At 56.4% G+C, this 18,279-nt stretch overlaps 3 protein-coding genes across 6 annotated transcripts; 2 read left to right on the plus strand and 1 right to left on the minus strand.

The window, feature by feature from the left end:
• Positions 1-32: 32 nt before the first annotated feature.
• On the plus strand, positions 33-7,706 carry TMCO6 (transmembrane and coiled-coil domains 6). 3 transcript variants are annotated; one of them, XM_055812552.1, is made up of 12 exons: positions 33-156; positions 648-772; positions 1,020-1,129; positions 1,268-1,451; positions 2,694-2,798; positions 3,465-3,550; positions 4,115-4,231; positions 4,922-5,033; positions 5,118-5,292; positions 5,432-5,526; positions 6,133-6,300; positions 6,769-7,706. In XM_055812552.1, the coding sequence occupies exons 1-12, from the start codon at positions 72-74 to the stop codon at positions 6,931-6,933; spliced, it is 1,527 nt and encodes a 508-aa protein (XP_055668527.1). In that variant the 5' UTR covers positions 33-71; the 3' UTR covers positions 6,934-7,706. The 3 variants fall into 3 exon arrangements, with proteins under 3 accessions (XP_055668527.1, XP_055668529.1, XP_055668530.1); XM_055812555.1 differs by having other exon boundaries at positions 57-152; XM_055812554.1 differs by lacking the exon at positions 4,115-4,231.
• Positions 7,277-8,749, minus strand: NDUFA2 (NADH:ubiquinone oxidoreductase subunit A2). Of its 2 annotated transcripts, none has more exons than XM_055812558.1 (3): positions 8,592-8,749; positions 8,401-8,502; positions 7,277-7,470 (listed from the first exon to the last, which is right to left on the minus strand). In XM_055812558.1, exons 1-3 carry the CDS (start codon positions 8,696-8,698, stop codon positions 7,422-7,424), a joined length of 258 nt encoding a protein of 85 aa, XP_055668533.1. In that variant the 5' UTR covers positions 8,699-8,749; the 3' UTR covers positions 7,277-7,421. The 2 variants fall into 2 exon arrangements, with proteins under 2 accessions (XP_055668533.1, XP_055668532.1); XM_055812557.1 differs by having other exon boundaries at positions 8,396-8,502.
• Positions 8,750-8,791: 42 nt separating this feature from the next.
• Positions 8,792-17,934, plus strand: IK (IK cytokine). Its single transcript, XM_055812788.1, has 20 exons — positions 8,792-8,902; positions 9,656-9,722; positions 9,951-10,043; positions 10,519-10,578; positions 11,152-11,319; positions 11,404-11,518; positions 11,761-11,831; positions 11,946-11,992; positions 12,259-12,422; positions 12,527-12,635; positions 13,044-13,083; positions 13,489-13,708; positions 14,069-14,087; positions 14,591-14,668; positions 14,952-15,033; positions 15,583-15,640; positions 16,058-16,146; positions 16,430-16,538; positions 17,227-17,261; positions 17,693-17,934. Exons 1-20 carry the CDS (start codon positions 8,887-8,889, stop codon positions 17,718-17,720), a joined length of 1,668 nt encoding a protein of 555 aa, XP_055668763.1. The 5' UTR covers positions 8,792-8,886; the 3' UTR covers positions 17,721-17,934.
• The last annotated feature ends 345 nt before the right edge of the window (positions 17,935-18,279 follow it).

The following is an 18,279-nucleotide window of genomic DNA, read 5'->3' on the forward strand; positions in this document are numbered from 1 at the left end:
GCCGCCCCGCCCCGGGCCCGGCCTCCGCCCGCCCCGCCTCTCCCGGGCCTCCTCCTCCTCCTGCCGCCGCCATGTGGGGCCGGCGGCGGCGCGGGGCCGGGCCGAGCGGCCGCGGTGCGGAGGAGCTGCGGGCCCGGCGGCGGGAGCGAGAGGCAGGTCCGCGGCGGGCCCGGGCCCTGGGCCCAGGTCTCGGGGCCGGGCGGGTTCATGGGTGGCGGGGCCCCAGGTGGGAGCCCCCATGGCGGCCACGTCCGCCCCACAGCGGGGCCCGAACGGGCCCCGGCACCTGCGGGCTCCCGGCGCGCTCGGGGAGCCCCGTTACGGCCCCTTTGTTTGCAGCCCGGCTGGGGATCCCGCCCTGGCTGCCCCGTGTCCTCGGCCGCCTCCCTGTGCTTTGGGGTCTCCGGGGTCTCGCCTATGCAGAACCAGGCTTGACCCCCGCCCGCGGGGCCGCCCCGGCCCCCCCGGCCCCCGCCCCGCCGGCTGGCCCGGCCGTGGCTCCCTGCGTGCCCGACCCGCAGCCCTGCGGCCGCTGCCGCCCTCGCTGGCTCACTGGGGGTCTGGCAGTTCCCCTGTCAGGGCTCTGTGGTGGGGTGGAAAAGCTTTTTGACCCAGGCAGGCGGTGATGGGGACCGATTCAATCGCAGCTCTCAGGAAAGCCCGGCGGCAGGAGCAGCTGGTCAGCAAGCGGCTTCTGCGGGAGGACGTTGCAGCAGAGGAGGGTGGACAGGATGGAGCGGTGGTTGTGCCGGACGCTCTCTCAGTGGATGAGGTGAAGAGTGGGATGTTGTTCTCCATGCTGATGGAGGTCCCTGGAGTCTTCCCCAGCCTCTGGGGCATGCGGAGGAGCCTGGGTGGAGGTGGGTTTGGGAATGTTTTCTGAGTTGCTGCCAGGCACGGTGAGAAGCAATAAGGTTCTTTGTGACCATCTTTGCACCCTGGGTTTCTTTGCCTCCAGGATTAACGAGATGAAATTGTAACGTGGCTTTATGTTCACTCATCTTTTAATTTTCGGATAGGTTCTTGAGCTGCTCAGAGACGTGCAGAGGGGCTCAGAGGACAGGAAAAAATCGCTCAGCCGCCTCCGCTGGGCTCTGCAGAACAAGGAGACTCAGCAGAAGTTTGTCAGGTCAGCCCAAGTCTGGCACTGCATGGCTGTTATCAAGTGCATGTCCAGAGTGGCCCTGTGGCCCAGTCATGTGGGTGAGCGGGTGTGTGGCCAGGGGTGGGGAGGCAGGAGGTGACAGTGCCCTTTGGATTCCACCAGGCTGGATGGCAGCATCCGGACACTCATCGGGCTCTTCACCAGCAGCCTGGCTGACATGCAGATGGAGGCAGCCCGCTGTCTCCATGAGCTGTCCCACTCCAGTGACCCTGATGTGGCTGAGGCATGTCTGCCAGTGACCTCCTATCTCCTTACCTACCTCTCTGGACACAGTGTTGAGTTCACAGTAAGATCCATGCTTGCGTTTGCCGGGGCTTATACTTCTGTAGTAGTTGTGTGTTGATCTCTTTTGGCTAGTCTTAGGCTAACATGGCTTGCATAGGAGTGCTGGTGGGAAGGGGCCCTCTGGAAGTCTCTAGTCCAACCTTCCCCTTGGAGCAGAACTGTCCCCAGTGCTAACCCAGGGCAGTGAGATGCAGTGAGGCTTTGTCTTGTCAGGTTTTGCAAATACAGAGAGCCCTTTCGCTGTGCCCTGTCCTGACACCAAGAGAAATTTGGCTCCATTGTGTTTGCACCTCTTTCCAGGTAGCTTCATGTTGCTCTTAAATGCTGCCAAAGCTCGCCTGGGCCAGAGCAAACCCTCCTGCCGCAGCCTAGGATGCAGTGGTTTGCCCCATTTGTAATGGGTGCTTCCTCTTCAGCTCCATGCTCTCTTTGGGGAAGTGGGGATTGCAGGCTGTGGCAGTTGTCCTCCATCATCAGATGTGTGGTCCAGCCTCTCAGCACCAGATGGGCCTGCACAAGGGGGTGCCTTGGTGTCTGTGTGGTGAGTAAAGCAGAAATACTAGATGCAGGTCAGTTTAAGTGTTTTAAAAGATCTTGGAGAGGTGAAAGAAATGAGCAGCTGCAGGCTGGGATGCGGGAACAGGTACTTTGTCAGCTTACTTTCAACAAGCAACAAGCAGGCAGGCTTTCATCCAGGCTGGAAGGAAGAGCACTTGTGGCTCCAAGCTGTGCAGTTTGATCCGGGCAAATGAGCGAACAGTTGGAGTAGCTCTGGAGCGCCTGTGTGTCTCGACTTGTGCAGCACGCTGTGCACCTTTGAGAAGCAGACAGGATCAGAACTCAGGAACAAGATGGGGAGTAATCCCAAGGTGATGATCACATTTTAATGTAGCACGAAGAGAGTCTCCAGAATACTGTGGAATTAGAGAGGTCTCAGGGAAGCGTCGTAGCAATAATTAGAAGACTGAAAAACCTCCAAAGCAGAAGGGATCAGATCCCAGCCTCAGCCAGATAGAAAAAGGGTAAATTGAAGCTGATACAGCTGGAATGGGGGTAGCTGGAGTGTCCAGCAGTATCCATCCATGTTTGCCCCTCTGAAGAACAGCTTATGCCCTGCTCAGGGGAAGTGTGTGCCCCAGTCCCTGGAGTGCAAGGATCTAGAGGCCTTGCTGGCTGCCCAGGCTGGCCAGAGTCCTGCTGTGGAGTGCGGAAGAGGTGACCTCCTCTCTCGGGTGTATTTCAGGAGCTGTGTTTGTACACACTGGGGAACCTGGTAGTAGAAAGTGAAGCTGTGAGGAAGCAGATTCTGCCTCAGGGCATCATTCCAGTGCTGACATCCTGCATCCAGGTGGGTGAAATAGCTCAGCCATATTCTTCCCTTGCTCTGCCCCAGAAAGGCACCTTTTCTTATGCCCTTTAAGACACTGGCTGACAGCACTTGAGTTATCAGCCTTCCTTCCAGCTGTGGCCACAGGCAGAGACCCTCTGCAGAGTGCTCTTCCCTTGAGAGTGAGGGTCTCTCATGGATGCTCCTGCACTCCATTTTTGGGGCTCAGGTCACCACCTTGTGCTCTCCTCCACCTGAATCCCTCACATCTGTAACTGCGGCTTGCTGATAAGTGGTCTGTAATATGGGGAGCTGCAGGCTTCTCCCCTCTGCCCAGCTTGGGTCCAGCAAGCATACGAGGCCAATGCAGTGAGCAGAGCTGTTGTTTGCAGATCTGAATGCTCAAAGCTGCACTGCTGCTGCGTTTGGGCTCCTGGATCCCTACAGCTGCAGCCCATGTGAGTGTGGGGAGGGGGGACAGCTCAGCTTTGGTGTGGCCACGGGTTGCTGTATCACTGCCAGTCTGCTGCTGTGTCCCCTCTTCTCCAGGCATGGAGAGACTGCGCCATGCAGCTGCTTGGTTGGGTCTTACAAAGAGGTATCACCCCTCTCACCAGCACAGCGGCTGGCACCCTGGCGTCCCCTGGCTCTGTCATGTGGGATTAGCTTTGTTCTGTTTGATTGCAGTCCCCACACGAGGCTGTGTTGGAAGGTTTGGGCTACGTCCTCTCACAGCTCCTCCAAGCCAAGGAAGCCCCCACAGAGATCATACCGTGAGTCCAAGCCTCTTAACCCTGCATCAGGATAGGCCCTGGGGTCTGGCGTGGTATTTGCATGCCAGGGACAACAACGCCTATCCCATCCCTGTGATACTAATAGTTCAGAGCAGAATCCTACCAGAGCTACAGAGGTTTTGTTGCAGATCAGGGTGCAGGACTTTACTCTTTTCCCTCAGCCTCATCTGAACAGACAGCTGTGGTATTTCAGTAAAGGACAGTGCTGAGCAGGGTAGGCTTACAGGGAAATTCTGACTGTATTCCTCCTGCGAAGGAAAAAATCAGCCTGACAGTCCCCTAGTGCCAAAAATGTGACCCCAGCCAAGGTGGCCTGAGCGTCCCCAGGCCCTGCCACAGACAGAGCTTGTGCTAGGCCTTAGTGGGGCCTGAGACTGTAGCCTTTTAATAGTCTCTTCAAGGTGCGTTTTTGGAGCACACAGCCCCCACAACAGGGGAGAGCAGCTCCCTGCTCAGTGACCAGGGCTAGTGTCTCCCTGTCACTTGTCTGTCCTGCTTGTGCTCTGGCCTGTGCCTCCATTAACTCTGCTGTTCTGACCCTAGCTTGGTTCTGGACTCTGTTCTCCCCCAGTACATGCTTCGACTGGTTTGCTCTGGCCTCAAGGCTGGGGTAGGAGTGGCTGTGGAGTTTGCATGGTGCCTCCACTACATCGTTTGTAGGTAAACACACTTTTCTCCTCATTTTGAGTTCCCTTGGGGCAGCCAAACAGAAAGGCACAAAGGCTCAGGGTCCAGTGAGGGGACCTGGATTGCCTCCGTTGCCCCTTTCCCTTGGGCAAGCAATTTCCCTGCTATCCTGGGCATTCCCACTCTTGTATCTGAGCACACACATGCTGTTTGCAGCATCACTGGGATCCTTTACAGGGTAATAACAGGTTATGAACCTGAGGAGGGAGTTCCTAGTCCTCTGAACCCCCCCCAGTTGCCTCTCCATATCTGGAGTTGTCCCCCACACTGCTGAAGGCAAGTTCCCTCAATCCTCATGCTTCTGGGGTTGGCCCAGTGACACCTGGCCTGGCTGGCTGCTGTCAACAATCTGCCTGCCTTGGTGTGGCTGCTGCAGTGCAGTGCTCTTTCAGCAGCCCCAGCAGAAAGAAACGTGTGGGTACCAAAGAAGGATCCAGGGCTGTTACTTCCAGACCTGCAGAGATAATTCCAGCAGATCTGTTTTCTATGGGCTTTTAAACTTTCTTGTCTGCTCAGAAGCAAGCTGCTAGTTAAACGTGAAACAAGCCCTGTGGTGCTTCAGGAGAGCGCTCTGAATTTCCAGGCCCCATTGTTTGGCGGGGGCTGCAGCAGTTTTCCCTCTCTGAGTGCCAAGAGCAAGCATGCTGTCCCTTCCTTTTGCAGCCATGCAGCCAATGCGGTGCTGCTGTCGCTGGGGGCCTTGCCAGCCCTCACCTCACTCTTGTTCGAACTGGCTTCTGAAATCCCCCAAGATGCTCCTGAGGGCCTGGAGCTGGTAAGATGTGGGCAGGGTGCTAGCCATTCTTCGCATTGCTGTGGAGATGCGGTCTGGTTAGAGGGCTGTTTCCCATCGTTGCAGCTCGTCTGTCCAGTGCTGCGGTGTCTCAGCAATCTGCTCGCAGAGGAGACGGGCTATGAGGTCCAGATCCAGGACGAGCGCCTGCTCATCGCCCTCTTCCTCGTCCTTCAGTGCTTCCTCCAGCAGCACCCGTTCATCGTACAGGAGTGTCTGTGGCTGCTGAACAACCTCACGGGTGAGTGTCCTGTGGGGCTGTCAGCAGAGGCAGAGCTACTGCTGGGACCTGCCTTGATGGCTGCCAGACTTGTGATGTCTTGTCTATAGAGACCTCTGAAACTGGTTTTATTGACACATTCCTTCTCTGCCCACCCTAGCGGACAAGCCCTTCTTCTGCTCTGCTCTGCTTTCCCTGGACTTGCTCCCAGCCCTGCTGCAGCTCCTGCCCTGCTCCCAGATGGCCAGTGTGTTGGTAAGATCTCACCTCGTGCCCCAGGGCTGGGGGGAAGCACTGGACTTACCAGGAACACGAATCCCCGCCGCCCCCCCCCCCCCCCCCCCCCCAGTGATAAAGCTGGAGGATGACCTGGGGCAGTAGCAACAGCTTGGTGGAAGGTCTTGTGTTGTGGTAGTGTCAACATCCACCTCCCCTCAAGTCGCTATGTCTGTATTTACCCTTGACAGAGTCTTGTCCTGGCAGAAGAGGGGTTCCAAGGTAGATGTTAACTTGGGACCAGGCCTGCTGGCACCTGGAGCAGGCCTGGGGAGGCTGCTGCCACCTTTAGGGAAGACCCCAAAGTTTTAGGGGGTCCTGGGGGGATGCTTTGACAAGGGGTGCATGGTACAGCTGTGTTTGCTTGGCACAGGGATGACCAGCACCTTGGGGTGGGGATGGAGGTGGCTTTTAAAGAGCACTCAAAATCCAGCCAGCTGGTGGGCACATAGCTTTGGGGAAGCGCCTGGCAGGACTTCCACAGAGGATGTGGGGAGTTCTGTGGAGCTCTCCTAAGCCTGTCAGGAATTGGCCCACTAACGAAGTGTTCATTGCTCATTCCCCTCTCATGGCTTCTCTATCCAGGTCCTGACAGTTCTGTGCAATATAGCAGAGAAGGGGCCAGCCTACTGCCAGCAGCTGCACTGGCAGCCTGCCCTGCCCCTGCTGCTGCCTACCCTCACACTGCCCGACCCTGAAGTGGTGGGGCAGTGCCTTGAGCTGCTGCACCTCCTCTTCCTGCACTGGCCAGAGGTAAGAGAGGGGAGTGCATGCCCCAGAATCAAGCATGAGATTTTAAAGCTGGTGATGATTACTATTATTGCTTAAATAATACTGCCTTCAGTCATTGGCAGGCTAGTCCCCTCCCCCTCAGCACCAGACACATGCCTGTAGGGAGCCACTTGTGTGATGCAGAGGGTAGAAGCCCTTCTTAGGTCTCTGGGGAAGCTCCTTTTCATTGACAGTGAGTGGTTTTGGGGCAGGTTGTTTGTATCCTTTTGAGGTTATTATGCAGGGATTCTTTTGGTTCAGTTGTACTTCAAATTGTGTGTACTCCCAGCCGGCAGGCTGGATTGACCTGGCTTGGGACTTTAGTGTCTGATAGTGCTCTGGGGAGTTTCTTCAACCTCATTCCCTGGGCTGTACAGTGGTGTACACGACAAGCTGTAGCAGCTACTCAGATGGCAGCCAGCCAGCTCTCACCCCTCTCCTGTCACCCAGGCTGCTGCTGACTTCCTCAGGCAAGGGGGACACCATGCCCTTGAGCAGCACCAGAGCACCCCAGAACTTCAGGAGCGGGCACGAGCGCTGCTGGACATGATCGGGCAGCCCCTGGGAGCCTCTGCCTTCAGTCCCTGCCATGCCACACTGTCTGCCTTCTCCTAGGCCACACCACCTCCTTTCCCTGCACTCCAAGGAGTAGTAAACATTGTTCACCCTGTGCCCTGCTTTCCCAAGGGCTAATTAGGGGTCTAACTGCCAGTTACGCCCCAGCGCTAGCTGCACGGGGATGCTGGTCCTTGGCCAAGATACAGCTGTTTCAGTCCTTTTCACCACCTCATAGCTACCAGCAGGCTGCCCTGTGCCTCCCCAGAACTTGGCGCAGGGGCAGAGCTGAGCTGCAACCCAGCCAGACGGGCTCTTGGTGCGAAAAGATGATGCATAAATGCTGCTGGATCGGCTGTTCCCCCCAGCATTTCTTTTCGGCTTTATACTCAACATGTGAAGCTCAGGGTAAGCACGTTGCATTTATGTAATCGATAAGTTAAAGATACACATTTTACATTAAAGATTACTAGTCAAGTCTTCGGCACATGCGTGTTTACTGTCTTTACACCTTGCTTTTCACAATGTTCTCCAAGGCCTTGGCCACTTCATCCACAGTAAGGTTGTTCAGCGGCACACTTTTCTCCTTGCCAAACTCTGCAGGAAAGATAGAGGGTAAGAGAAGGGTCAGGTGCCTCAGTCTTTTTCTGGTGCAAAGACAACTCAAAGCTCTACTTCAGGTTTCCCAGGTGGCACTGGCATCCACAGCCCAGGCTCCCATCACCACCCTTTTGCATCCACCGCTCCCCAGTGAGCCTCCCTGTGCCTAAGCTACTGTTTCCACCTTCTCTTTATTCTCAGCCTTTCCACTGGAAATAAACCAATGTAGCCTACCACGTTTCCTTGCCTCTTTTTATTAACTTCTGCTGCACAGCAGCTGGACAGAGGCCATGGCCACATTCCAAAGCAAGCTGGTGGCCTTCAGCCTGCTCACATCAAGATGCTAACCAAAACTTCAGTAAAATAATGCTGAAAAACTGCCTATTCCTACAGCAGCCCCTACGCAGGGGTGTATTTCCCTGCAACATACAGATAGAAGACAGGCACTATACCAACTGCTCTACTGGCCTGTGTGCTTGCACTGGGAAACTTGTGCTTAAAGAGTCATTTAATCTCTTTGACAAAAAGTTTCTGAATTTTTTTTTGTCCAGGCCAGGTGGCTTTTAGGAAGAAAACAAGGCCTTTACAGGGGAGCTTTTTCTACTCCCTTTTTGGCATTTTGCTAAAGATGCCGTAAAAACAAGCTAAAACCAGAAATGTATTTCTGTATGGGCATCCTCCAGGGGTGGGAGATGACAGCCACAAGCTGGCAAGCCACCTTCTGAACGGCGGGTCCCTTTTTTTGCCTCCCACCGGGTCACGCAGCCGTAATGCTCTCCGGAGTCAGCCCCCACCTTGCCCCCGGGGCAGCCGCCTGCCTCCGCCGCTGTCCCCCCTTGTGTCCCCACCTGCCTCCCCGCTGCGGGCCGCGAGGCCTGGTGCTCGCCCCCTGCCGCTGCTGCCCGGCGGGCCCCCTACTCACCGTACCGGGCCCAGAGCTTGGGCTGGACGCCGGAGCACTCGCGGATCAGGATGGGGAAGTCGGGGTTCGCCTTCTTCAGCGCCACGTAGTGCTGCTCGATGAACTCCCTACGGAGAGAGGAAGGAACGGCAGATCCCCGCCGGATGGGGCTGGCTGGGGGCGGGCCGATGCCTGACTCCCGGTGCCGCTGGCTCACCTGACGCCGCGGCTGCCCGCGGAGCTCTGGCAGAGGTGGATGCGGAGCTCCCGCAGGCTGCGGCCCAGCCCGCCCCCGATGCCCCTCACTGCCGCCGCCGCCGCCATCTTCTCTCTGACCCTGACAACAACATGGGGGCGTGGCTGCGGCGCCCGCCAATCGCGGTGCCCGCTGGTCGTCACCTCCGCCAATCACAGCGCCCGGCGCGGGGGTTCTGGGAAGGGAGCGGCGGTGACGTGGGGCGGCGGAGCGGAGCGCGGCCGAGGAGCGGGGTTGGGCGGCGGAGCGGGGCGCGATGCCGGAGCGCGACAGTGAGCGGGGCGGGGGGGCTGCGGGACACCGGGGGGCTCCGGGACATGCCGGGGGACAGGGCATCGGGCCCTCGGGGGGGGGGGGTGCTGCGGTACGCAGGGCAGCGGCCCTGGCGGGGGAGGGGCGGCAGTGTAGGCCCACCCTAGCCTTGGGGTAGCGACAGGGGCGGGGAAGCGGAGGTTCCCTCGGGGGGGCACAGGCACGGGCACATCCCCAGCCTGGTGACGGGAGCAGCCCGGCGCAGGGAAGGTGTGCGGTGACGGCCTTAAGAGGCTGAGGCGGGGGACATCCTGGGAGGGGACCCCGGGACAGCCCGGCGGGAGGGGTGATGCTCGGGGGACTGCGCGGGGGCTTACCCTAGGGTACGCTCACGGCACTGGGACATTTCTGGGAGCGGAGGGGATGTACAGTCAGTCCTGGGGCGTGTAGGGGACGGGACACCCCCGAGGAGGTACGGAGGCCACGTCCTGGGGGAAGCAGAACATCCACCGAGAGGCTGCGGAGTCGGGCTAGGGGGTGGCACAGTCTTGTGGTGGGCAGCGACACCAGGACCCGTTCATGCCATGTGCCCTGGCAAGGCCACCCCAGGGTGTTAGCGGCCTGGGCTTGGCAGAGGAGCAGGGTGGTGGGTGACTGCTGCGCCCATCCCTGGTTTTGAGCAGGGATGGGGGCTGGGAGGATTGTGGAGGTCGGAGAGGGGCTGAACCCACCGCAGGCAGGCTCTGAGGGCTTTCTTTTCTCCTGTCCCCCAGATGAACCGTTCTCCAACCCCCTGGCCCCTGATGGCCACGATGTGGATGACTCGCATTCCTTCCACCAGTGAGTATGAAAGTGGGGTGCAGGGGCAGAACTGGAGCAGGACTGTGGGGCCCAAGGCTGGTTCCCCCATCTAGAGGCTGGGAGTGACTCGTGTAATGCAGCCTTTGGGCTCCCTCCACGGGGACCCTGTGTCTAGCTCCATTGCTGGAAAACCCTCTGTCTCTTCGGAAGCCATTGGGCTGTCAAAGCTTGTTGGGGGATTGTTTCTGTTTCCTCTCTTCCTTGCAGGTCTAAGCTAACCAATGAAGACTTCAGAAAGCTTCTCATGACCCCGCGGGCTGCGCCAACATCTGCGCCACCATCCAAATCTCGCCACCATGAGTGAGTAGGACTCTACACTGTGGGACAAAGCACGTCCGCTTTCCCTCTGGGGCTCTGTTCCTGCCTGACTTTCTGTCTCTCCTCCTGCGCTTTGCAGTGGGTTTATCTAAAGGGGCTTTTGCTAGTGAGCGTGCAAACAGGGCCTGAGGAGCAGACCTTGGCCTTGCTTTGTGCTTGGCTCCATGTAAGCTATATATGTGTGTGTTAAGAGGAGAATCAAGTGGGTCAGGACTGCTGTAAACAATAGAGCAAGTCTTGCATGACTGTTAAGACACTTTGTGCAGGAGGCAGGTTTTGTTCTGTGAATATCAGTGCTTTTCCTTCCTTTCCCTGCTGATAGAGTGGAACTACGGACAAATGGGCCTGTACTGTTCCCATCTTCGAGCATCTGTGTGTCCTCCTGTGTCTGGGGGACTGTTCTGTCTAGCTGCCTGTGTTTTCATGGCTCTACGTGTGGTTTCTTGCTCTTTTCTAGGATGCCCCGGGAGTACAATGAAGATGAAGACCCAGCTGCTCGCAGGAGGAAGAAGAAAAGGTAAATGGAGAAAGCAATGCATCAGGGATTGTCTTCATAAATCTTGTCCCTCCCATTGAAGCAGCTGCTGAGCTCCTGGGCTACCAAAGAGGACCCTGAGGGGCCTGGATTATTTGGGGGGTTTGAAGCTGAGCAGACTGAGGAACGATTCAGACTGAGTGACTGTCACTGCTTGTGGAAACAGATGTGGGAGGGTGGCAGCAGGTTGTGGGGTGAAGCTTCACCTCTGAAAGAAGCAGGAGAGGCTCTGCAGGTGTCTGGCAGAGCAGGGCAGTGCTGGGACATCTGCACACAGGTGACTGTCTTTTGGGGCACATCTGCACAGCAGGACTGCGCTTGACCTCTTCCCCTTGGAAGGGAGGACTGAGCTCCTCTTTACTTAACCTCAGTACAGCAGTTTCATCTTGTCTGGTGTCCTCCAGGCATGTTGTATCCCATGGTGCTTTATTACATTTTTGGGGAAGGGGTTGGGACCAGGACAGGTATGTGTGGGGCCTCAGGGGCTGTTATTTGACCAGTGCATCAAAAGTGTGGACGTGTCATGCTAACACTGAGCTGTTTTTCCAACCCCAGCTATTACGCAAAGCTGCGCCAGCAGGAGATAGAACGTGAGAGGGAGTTGGCTGAGAAGTACAGGGATCGAGCCAAGGAGAGGAGAGATGGTGTGAACAAGGACTACGAGGAAACGGAGCTGATCAGCACAACTGCCAACTACAGGGCTGTGGGTCCAACAGCAGAGGCGTATGTGAACCTGCAGCATGGCCTTGTCTTGCCAGCCTGCTCCAGAGGGACTGTCCTGTAACTGGCTCCGTTTTTGTTGCACAGGGATAAATCTGCTGCAGAGAAGAGAAGACAGTTGATCCAGGAGTCCAAGTTCTTGGGTGGTGACATGGAGCACACTCACTTGGTGAAGGGTCTGGACTTTGCGCTGTTGCAGAAGGTGAGCACAGATGTCACTGTGCTGCTGCCCCTTCTACCCTGTCTGCTCGCACAGGTAGAGAGGGTGGGCAGAGGGTAGTAGCTGTCACTTAAAGGGTGCTTCCGTCTTGTCAGCATGGGTTTCTCTCTGGGAAAGATTTATTAAGGACTGGGGAGCTGGTGGAAGTGGGTGTACTGGTTCTCATGGGCAACAGTGGCACAGATTGGTCTGGTCTGTAATGCATGGATTTACTCTGTGGCCAGGTACGGGCTGAGATTGCCAGCAAGGAGAAGGAAGAGGAGGAAATGATGGAGAAGCCCCAGAAAGAAACGAAGTGAGTGGTTGAGGATTTTGCACTCTCCTGTGTACAGCTGCCTCCCAGGAAGGGGGGTGCAGAGGGTGCAGGCACTTATCATAATGCTTCTGTTTCTTTTCTGTTTCTGTTCAGGAAAGACGAAGATCCTGAAAACAAAATTGAATTTAAGACCCGGCTGGGTAAGACTGTGTGGATGTGGCTATTCCCTACCTTGTGTTGTGCTGTGAATGTGGGAGAGATCCTGGAGGGTGAATGGAGAAATGAAAACCTTTAGTCATTGGAGGGGGGAGAGTCTGAAGTGTAGGCATTCTGAATTTGAGGGCTGGAGGAAGCGTGTCTCTTACGTGGTGGTTTTGATGTTTCTGATAAACCAAATATGCTTCTCTATGGGTGTGTCCATTGCTTTTGTAAAAGCAGCTCTCCCATGCGTTTACTTCCTCTTCAGGTCGCAACATCTACCGCATTCTGTTCAAGAACAAGGCCTATGAGCGGAATGAGCTGTTCCTGCCAGGGAGGATGGCCTATGTGGTAGATCTGGATGATGAGTATGCTGACACCGACATCCCAACCACTCTGATCCGGAGCAAGGCTGACTGCCCCACCATGGAGGTACCCAGACAGTGTCCAGGTTGCTTGACCACATTGGTCTGAATTGGCGAGAGCGAGTCTTGCCAGGAGGGAGTCAGACAATTCCTTGGGGACTTCTCTTTCAGGCGCAGACCACACTGACCACCAATGACATTGTCATCAGCAAACTGACGCAGATCCTCTCCTATCTCAGGCAAGGGACCCGCAACAAGAAGCTCAAGAAGAAAGACAAAGGTAGGAGCTGAAGGGAGCCAAGTGGTAGGACTTAATGCTTGAAGATATTCAGAGAGAATAAGATGCGTTTTGATTTGCTGCATTCCCCTGTGCCATGAGGACAGCTTCTCAAGCAGTGCCCTGAAGGCAGGCTGTTCTGTGGCAGGACCACAGGGGACTGGCTGCAAGGGGTGCCTTGTGCTGCTCTACTCTTCCTGGTTAAGGCTCAGTTTCTTGGGGAAATGTCCCCTGTTAGGGAGGGATAAAATGGCTTCCTGAGGGAGCTAGACGTGATGTGGTAACCAAAGAGGAAGTCAGGACATCCTCCAAGCCTGCCACTCTTGGGGCTTGGAGACCAGATTGTGGACAGGGAACAATGCAGGAAGCAGAGTGGATGAAGTGCCTCTCACTGCTGTTGTGTCCTTGCAGGGAAGCTGGATGAGAAGAAGCCCCCTGAAGCTGATATGAAGTAAGTGCCTCCCTGCCTAGGCTATGGGATCACAGCTGTCTGCCTTGAGATATGTCTTTTTGGCCCACCACATTTGGAGAGGGCTGGGTTTAGTGCTTCTGGAGTGAGCTGCCTTTGGACCTATGGTTTGTGGGACAAGGCTGGAGGCAAGCTCTGATTTTGACTTGAGGATTGAGGCAGGCAAGGGTTTTCTGTTGTTCTGGACCACAAGGAGCAGGTCCAGGCAGCAGAAGAGAGCCGAAAGGCAGTGGTACTTCTGACAGATGTGGAAGCCAGTTCTAGTGGGCATCCTTAGCTCTCTGTGTTGGCACTGCATGACCCTTTATCAGATTCCAGTTCAAAGGGAGGTGGTTGCAGTCTCTTTTCTTGAAGCACCCGTAACTGCAGGTTCTTTCCTTCTTCTAGTATCTTTGAAGACATTGGGGATTATGTGCCCTCTACCGCAAAGATGCCACGGGAGAAGGAGCGGGAGAGGTACCGCGAGAGGGAGCGTGACAGGGACCGGGAGCGTGACAGAGACAGAGAACGTGACAGGGAGCGAGAGAGGGACAGGGAGCGGGACCGGGAGCGGGAGGAGGAAAAGAAGAGGCACAGCTACTTTGAGAAGCCCAAGGCTGATGATGAGGTGAGCCTTGGTTTGTGAAGCCTGGACTGCCCCACCTGATCTCTTCCCTTTGGGGAATGCAGCTGTTGGGTTGGTGGGGTCACACTGGTGGCTTTGGGGATCTCTGGTCATGCTCCCACACATACTAGTGTTCAGCTCTTGCTCAGCTTTGTCCCTCCAGCCAGGGGCTGGTAGGTGGCTCTGTGCTTGTCCTTTCCTTTAGCAAGTAAGGCAGGACTAGCACAAGCCAGTAGTTTTTGTGGTTCATCCCTGTGTGCTTGCCACAAAGAGTCTTAAAGTGGAGCTGCGAGTCATGCAGCACTGTCACTTGCCTGCTTTCAGCCCTCCTGGTGACATGGTATCTCTCCCTCTTCTTTGCAGCCTGCAGACATCGACAAAGGTGAGTCAGGTGGTTTGGACACTTGAATGAGGCTGGATGTTTGAGTGAGGCTGTACAGGGTTGCAGATTTCAAAACTGCTTGGCTTGCTGTCCTGCATGAGTCGCGTGCTCTAGAGACTACTGTGACAGGGTGAATTGCTTGCTGTGAGGGTTTTGGGGTGAAGAGTCTTGCACATACAGGCACCTGCGTGCCAGCCTGGGTTGAGTGTGTGTGCAGATCTTTCCCTGGCAGCAGACTAGTTCAGACAACCTTATGCTGGCTGTAAATGGAGGAGGATTCAGGGTCTCATAGGATCAGCCTGCCTTTTCTGTGCTTGAACTGTTTTGCTGCTCCTCAGTGTTCTCCTGGCTCCTCCTCTTCTACCTCATATGCAGCCCATCCTTCTGCTTGTTACCCCATCCCAATGAATGGGTCCTGCAGAAGGGGGCTCTGCCCATCCCAGTGTGTATTGCGGTGATCTGTTCCTACCCCAAAACTCAACTTGCTGCACTCTCTACTCCAGGACCCGGCTCAGCCAAGGAGCTCATCAAGTCCATCAACGAGAAGTTTGCTGGAGCTGCTGGCTGGGAAGGAGCAGAGTCATATCCTTGTTACTGTCTGTGCCAGCTTGGTTGATTGCAAGGATGGGCTTCCCTTGCAGGCAGGCCTTGCCCAAGCATGGCCATGTGGCTGTCCTCCCTCACTTGGGAGGGCTCTTCCTCCTGTAGCAGAGAAATGCCGCCCAAACCATGCAGATCATATGCAGAACGTAAGCTCTGCAGCATCCAGTTCAGTTGTGCTGAGGCAGGAGATGGCTCTTTGGCTGGCTGTGCTCAGCCCTTAGCTGTAAGGCTACATGGTAGTGCTTTCCTTGACCATTGTCACATTGAAGAAGCCAGAAGACAAGAAGCAGCTGGGGGACTTCTTTGGCATGTCAAACAGCTACGCCGAGTGCTACCCTGCTACGTAAGGAAGCAGCAAGAAGCTGTGGGTTGGGAGTAGGGTGTGCAAACGAGCACAAGAGCTGTTCTCTGGCAGCAAGAACGCGAACGTCAGTCCCACTACTTGTTGGAAGGAGTGGGCCTGACTTTGGGGTTGCATCCTACTGTTACAATGCTCCCCCAAGTCCTTGGTTCTGACAGACCTGCCTTTTTCTTAGCTGGTCTCTGCTATAAATGGCTACCTGGAGTCAGCTACCCCTCAATGCTAGGGGAGAGGGTGAGCGGGCTGGGAGTCTGCCGTGTTCCCTGGTAATTCATGTGCTTGTTGAGCTCTGGCCACAAAGTAGTCCCTTGGCAGAAGAGGAACAGCTTTCAGCCTGCCATCATCTTGTAAACATTTGCAGCCTTGGATGCCCTTGTGGTACAGCTCACCTGCAGGCCTTGCAGCTGGAGGAGCTTCTCTCTGGTCCAGGAACTGAGTGTTTTCAGTCTGAGGCCACAAGAGGTGGCTCCCACCAGCCTGGCTCCAAGGCCGTGTCCCATGGACGCACTCTTTGCTTGCTTTTCTTTACAGAATGGATGATATGGCTGTGGACAGCGATGAAGAGGTGGACTACAGCAAAATGGATCAGGTATGCCATCACCAGCTTTTAGGACCGGCCAGCGAAGTAGACATTGGTGCAGGCTGAGAGGATCCCACTGGAGAGAAGCAGGCTTGTGCAGAGGGGTTGTGTGCCCCAGGGCTGGGTGTTGAATGTGTTTCGGAGTTTGCTCATCTGCTCTGTGCCTGGGGCTGGATGGGATCCATCGTCACAGGGAGAAAATGTGCAACTGGCACTTGACCAAGAGGTGCTGGGGAGGTGTGCTAGTCTGTCTCAGCTCCCTCTTCCACAGAATCTCCTGTCTGGGGCTTCTCGGGGAGGGGATTTCTGAGCCAAGGCTAGACTGGGGGCTGATGGAGAGACAGATCTTGGCTGGGTGCACAGGGCTGCATGAGAAGCCCTGGCCAGTGTCAGCTAAGGAGCTGCTCTGGGTTCTTTTTGCTGCAGGGTAACAAGAAAGGACCTCTGGGCCGCTGGGACTTTGACACCCAGGAGGAGTACAGTGAATACATGAACAACAAAGAGGCTCTGCCCAAGTGAGTGCGGCCCTTACGAAGGGCTGAGCAAGGATTCTGTGTGCGGGTGGCCGTGCTGGCCAAACGTGCGCCCTGGGGGTTGCCTGATGAGGACCTGAAGAGGAGCTGTGTATCCTGGGTCTTTGCTCTTAGTATCACTCTTGAGGACTCCTGCTCAGCCGCTGCTTTCAGGGGCCCGAGCCAATGCTGGAGTACGGGCTTATGGCTGGGGCAGATGTGTCCGTTCCCCCGGCAGGCCGTGGATCCCCAGCAAGCACTGAGCTCTGTTGTGTTCCTTCCCCAGGGCAGCCTTCCAGTATGGGATCAAGATGTCTGAGGGACGCAAAACCCGTCGTTTCAAGGAGACAAATGACAAGGCAGAACTGGACCGACAGTGGAAGAAGATCAGTGCGGTGAGTGCTGGTAACTGGCGTGTTGTCAGCTCAGAGCCTAAACAGACAGCATAGCCCAGGAGAGCTCCCACCTTATCCTTCCCTTGCTGTCCTAGTCACAGCTTTTCAGCTCAGCCTGTGTCCTGGCAGCTGGGCACCGCTGGTGTGCGTATGCACCAGGGCTGGCTCTCTAGAAGAGGCTCCTTGCAAGAACATTGGCTGAATACTCAGGGCTTCAGGACTGCAGAGGCATCTGGAGCTGCATTTGGAGCTGTTGCCTTGGGAGCAGTCCCCATCAGGGGCTTTTTGCTCTGAGCTCTGCAGCAGATGAGCGTGTCCAAAGCTGGCAGCTCAGAGCCATCTAAAGAGGCTGGGGGGGACAGGGCATATTTAGTGGTTCCCTGTTTTATAACCAGCAGAGCTGGGGGTTGTCCTGGCAGGGTGAGCTGGCCATGGGCACCCCGGTGGTATGGGATGGGCCAGGGGAAGGTGAGAAGAAATGGTCTTTGGTGGCCAAAATGGAGCGAAGGAGGAAGAGGCCAAGCTTCTCCAGACTTTGGGCAGTTTGTGGACAACTGTAACTCGCCTTAGCTTGCTCTGGCATGGCTACAGCTCTCCCTGGGTATATCTTGCACCCTACAGACCCTCTGCTGCGATTATGGGCAGCCAGGTACCCTGAGGGTAACTGGACTTTGTGCTTTCTCTGCAGATCATCGAGAAGAGGAAGAAGTTGGAGGCTGATGGGTTAGTGACATTTCTGCTCTTGGCAGAGCTGCAGTGTGGTACTGGGGCCTGGCTGTCTCCTGCCACCTCCTGCAGGGGCTGCAGGGGGCAGGGACCTCCCTGCCAGTCCTTGGCAGAGTGGCTGGGAGTGGAGAACACTTGGTCCCATGGGGGTGCTCCTGTCCTGCTCTGTTCAGCTAAACCTGCTGGGCACCTCTCCCCTGGGCCATAGGTGGTGGGTGCTGAGCAGACCCCAGGACCGTCTTGAGGCTCTCCCTTGGTCAGGTGGTTTTGCCCCAGCTGGCTGGGTGTCCCAAGGAGCTGTTGGGGGGTCCCCTCACGCTGGTCTGTGGGGTGAAACTGTGGAGCTCAGGGTCGAGCTCTGGATGGGAGGGTGACAGAGCTGTCTGCCCTGCATCCTCACCGTTGTCCTGCCCCTCTGTGTCTTCCAGGGTTGAGGTGAAACGTCCCAAGTACTGATGCAGTTCCTGGAAGCCTGGTCTGTTTTCCCCGAGCTGGCTGGCGTGCTGCCCTTGTCCCCCACGCTGTCCCCTCTCTGCTCTGGGCGGGGCAGCACAGCACCCCCAGCCTCGTGCTGTGGGGTGTGCCGAGGCGCTCTCCTCCAGTGTTGGTTGTATAGCCTGTGACGTGTAAATGTTGTAGCTGTACTAAAACTGCATTAAATTTGCATAAATACCCGTTTGTGTGGAAGGAGAGGAAGCTGTGTTCTGATTAGCAGAGGTGCCACCTCCTGAGCCCCCCCCCCCCCACCTTGGGTCGTTTATTGGGGGAGCGTTCTGGGGTGTGGGGCAGCAGCCTCTGTCAAGACCTGGATAAAATTTGCAAATGGGCCTGTTTGAGGGAAATGAGCCTGCTCCACTGCCCGTGCCTCAGACTTGCCGCGGCCGGGGGCAGGTGGGGCTGGTGGGGCTGGCGGCCAGCAGAGCTCGTCGCCAGGGTCTGGGGACATGGACCAGCCCCTGTGGGTCCGGACGGGGACGTTGCGGGTGGCCCCTGGCTGGGCGGGGGCCGGGGGCAG

The sequence above is a fragment of the Falco peregrinus genome, chromosome 8 (assembly GCF_023634155.1).
Source record: "Falco peregrinus isolate bFalPer1 chromosome 8, bFalPer1.pri, whole genome shotgun sequence".
Lineage (NCBI taxonomy): Eukaryota > Metazoa > Chordata > Aves > Falconiformes > Falconidae > Falco > Falco peregrinus.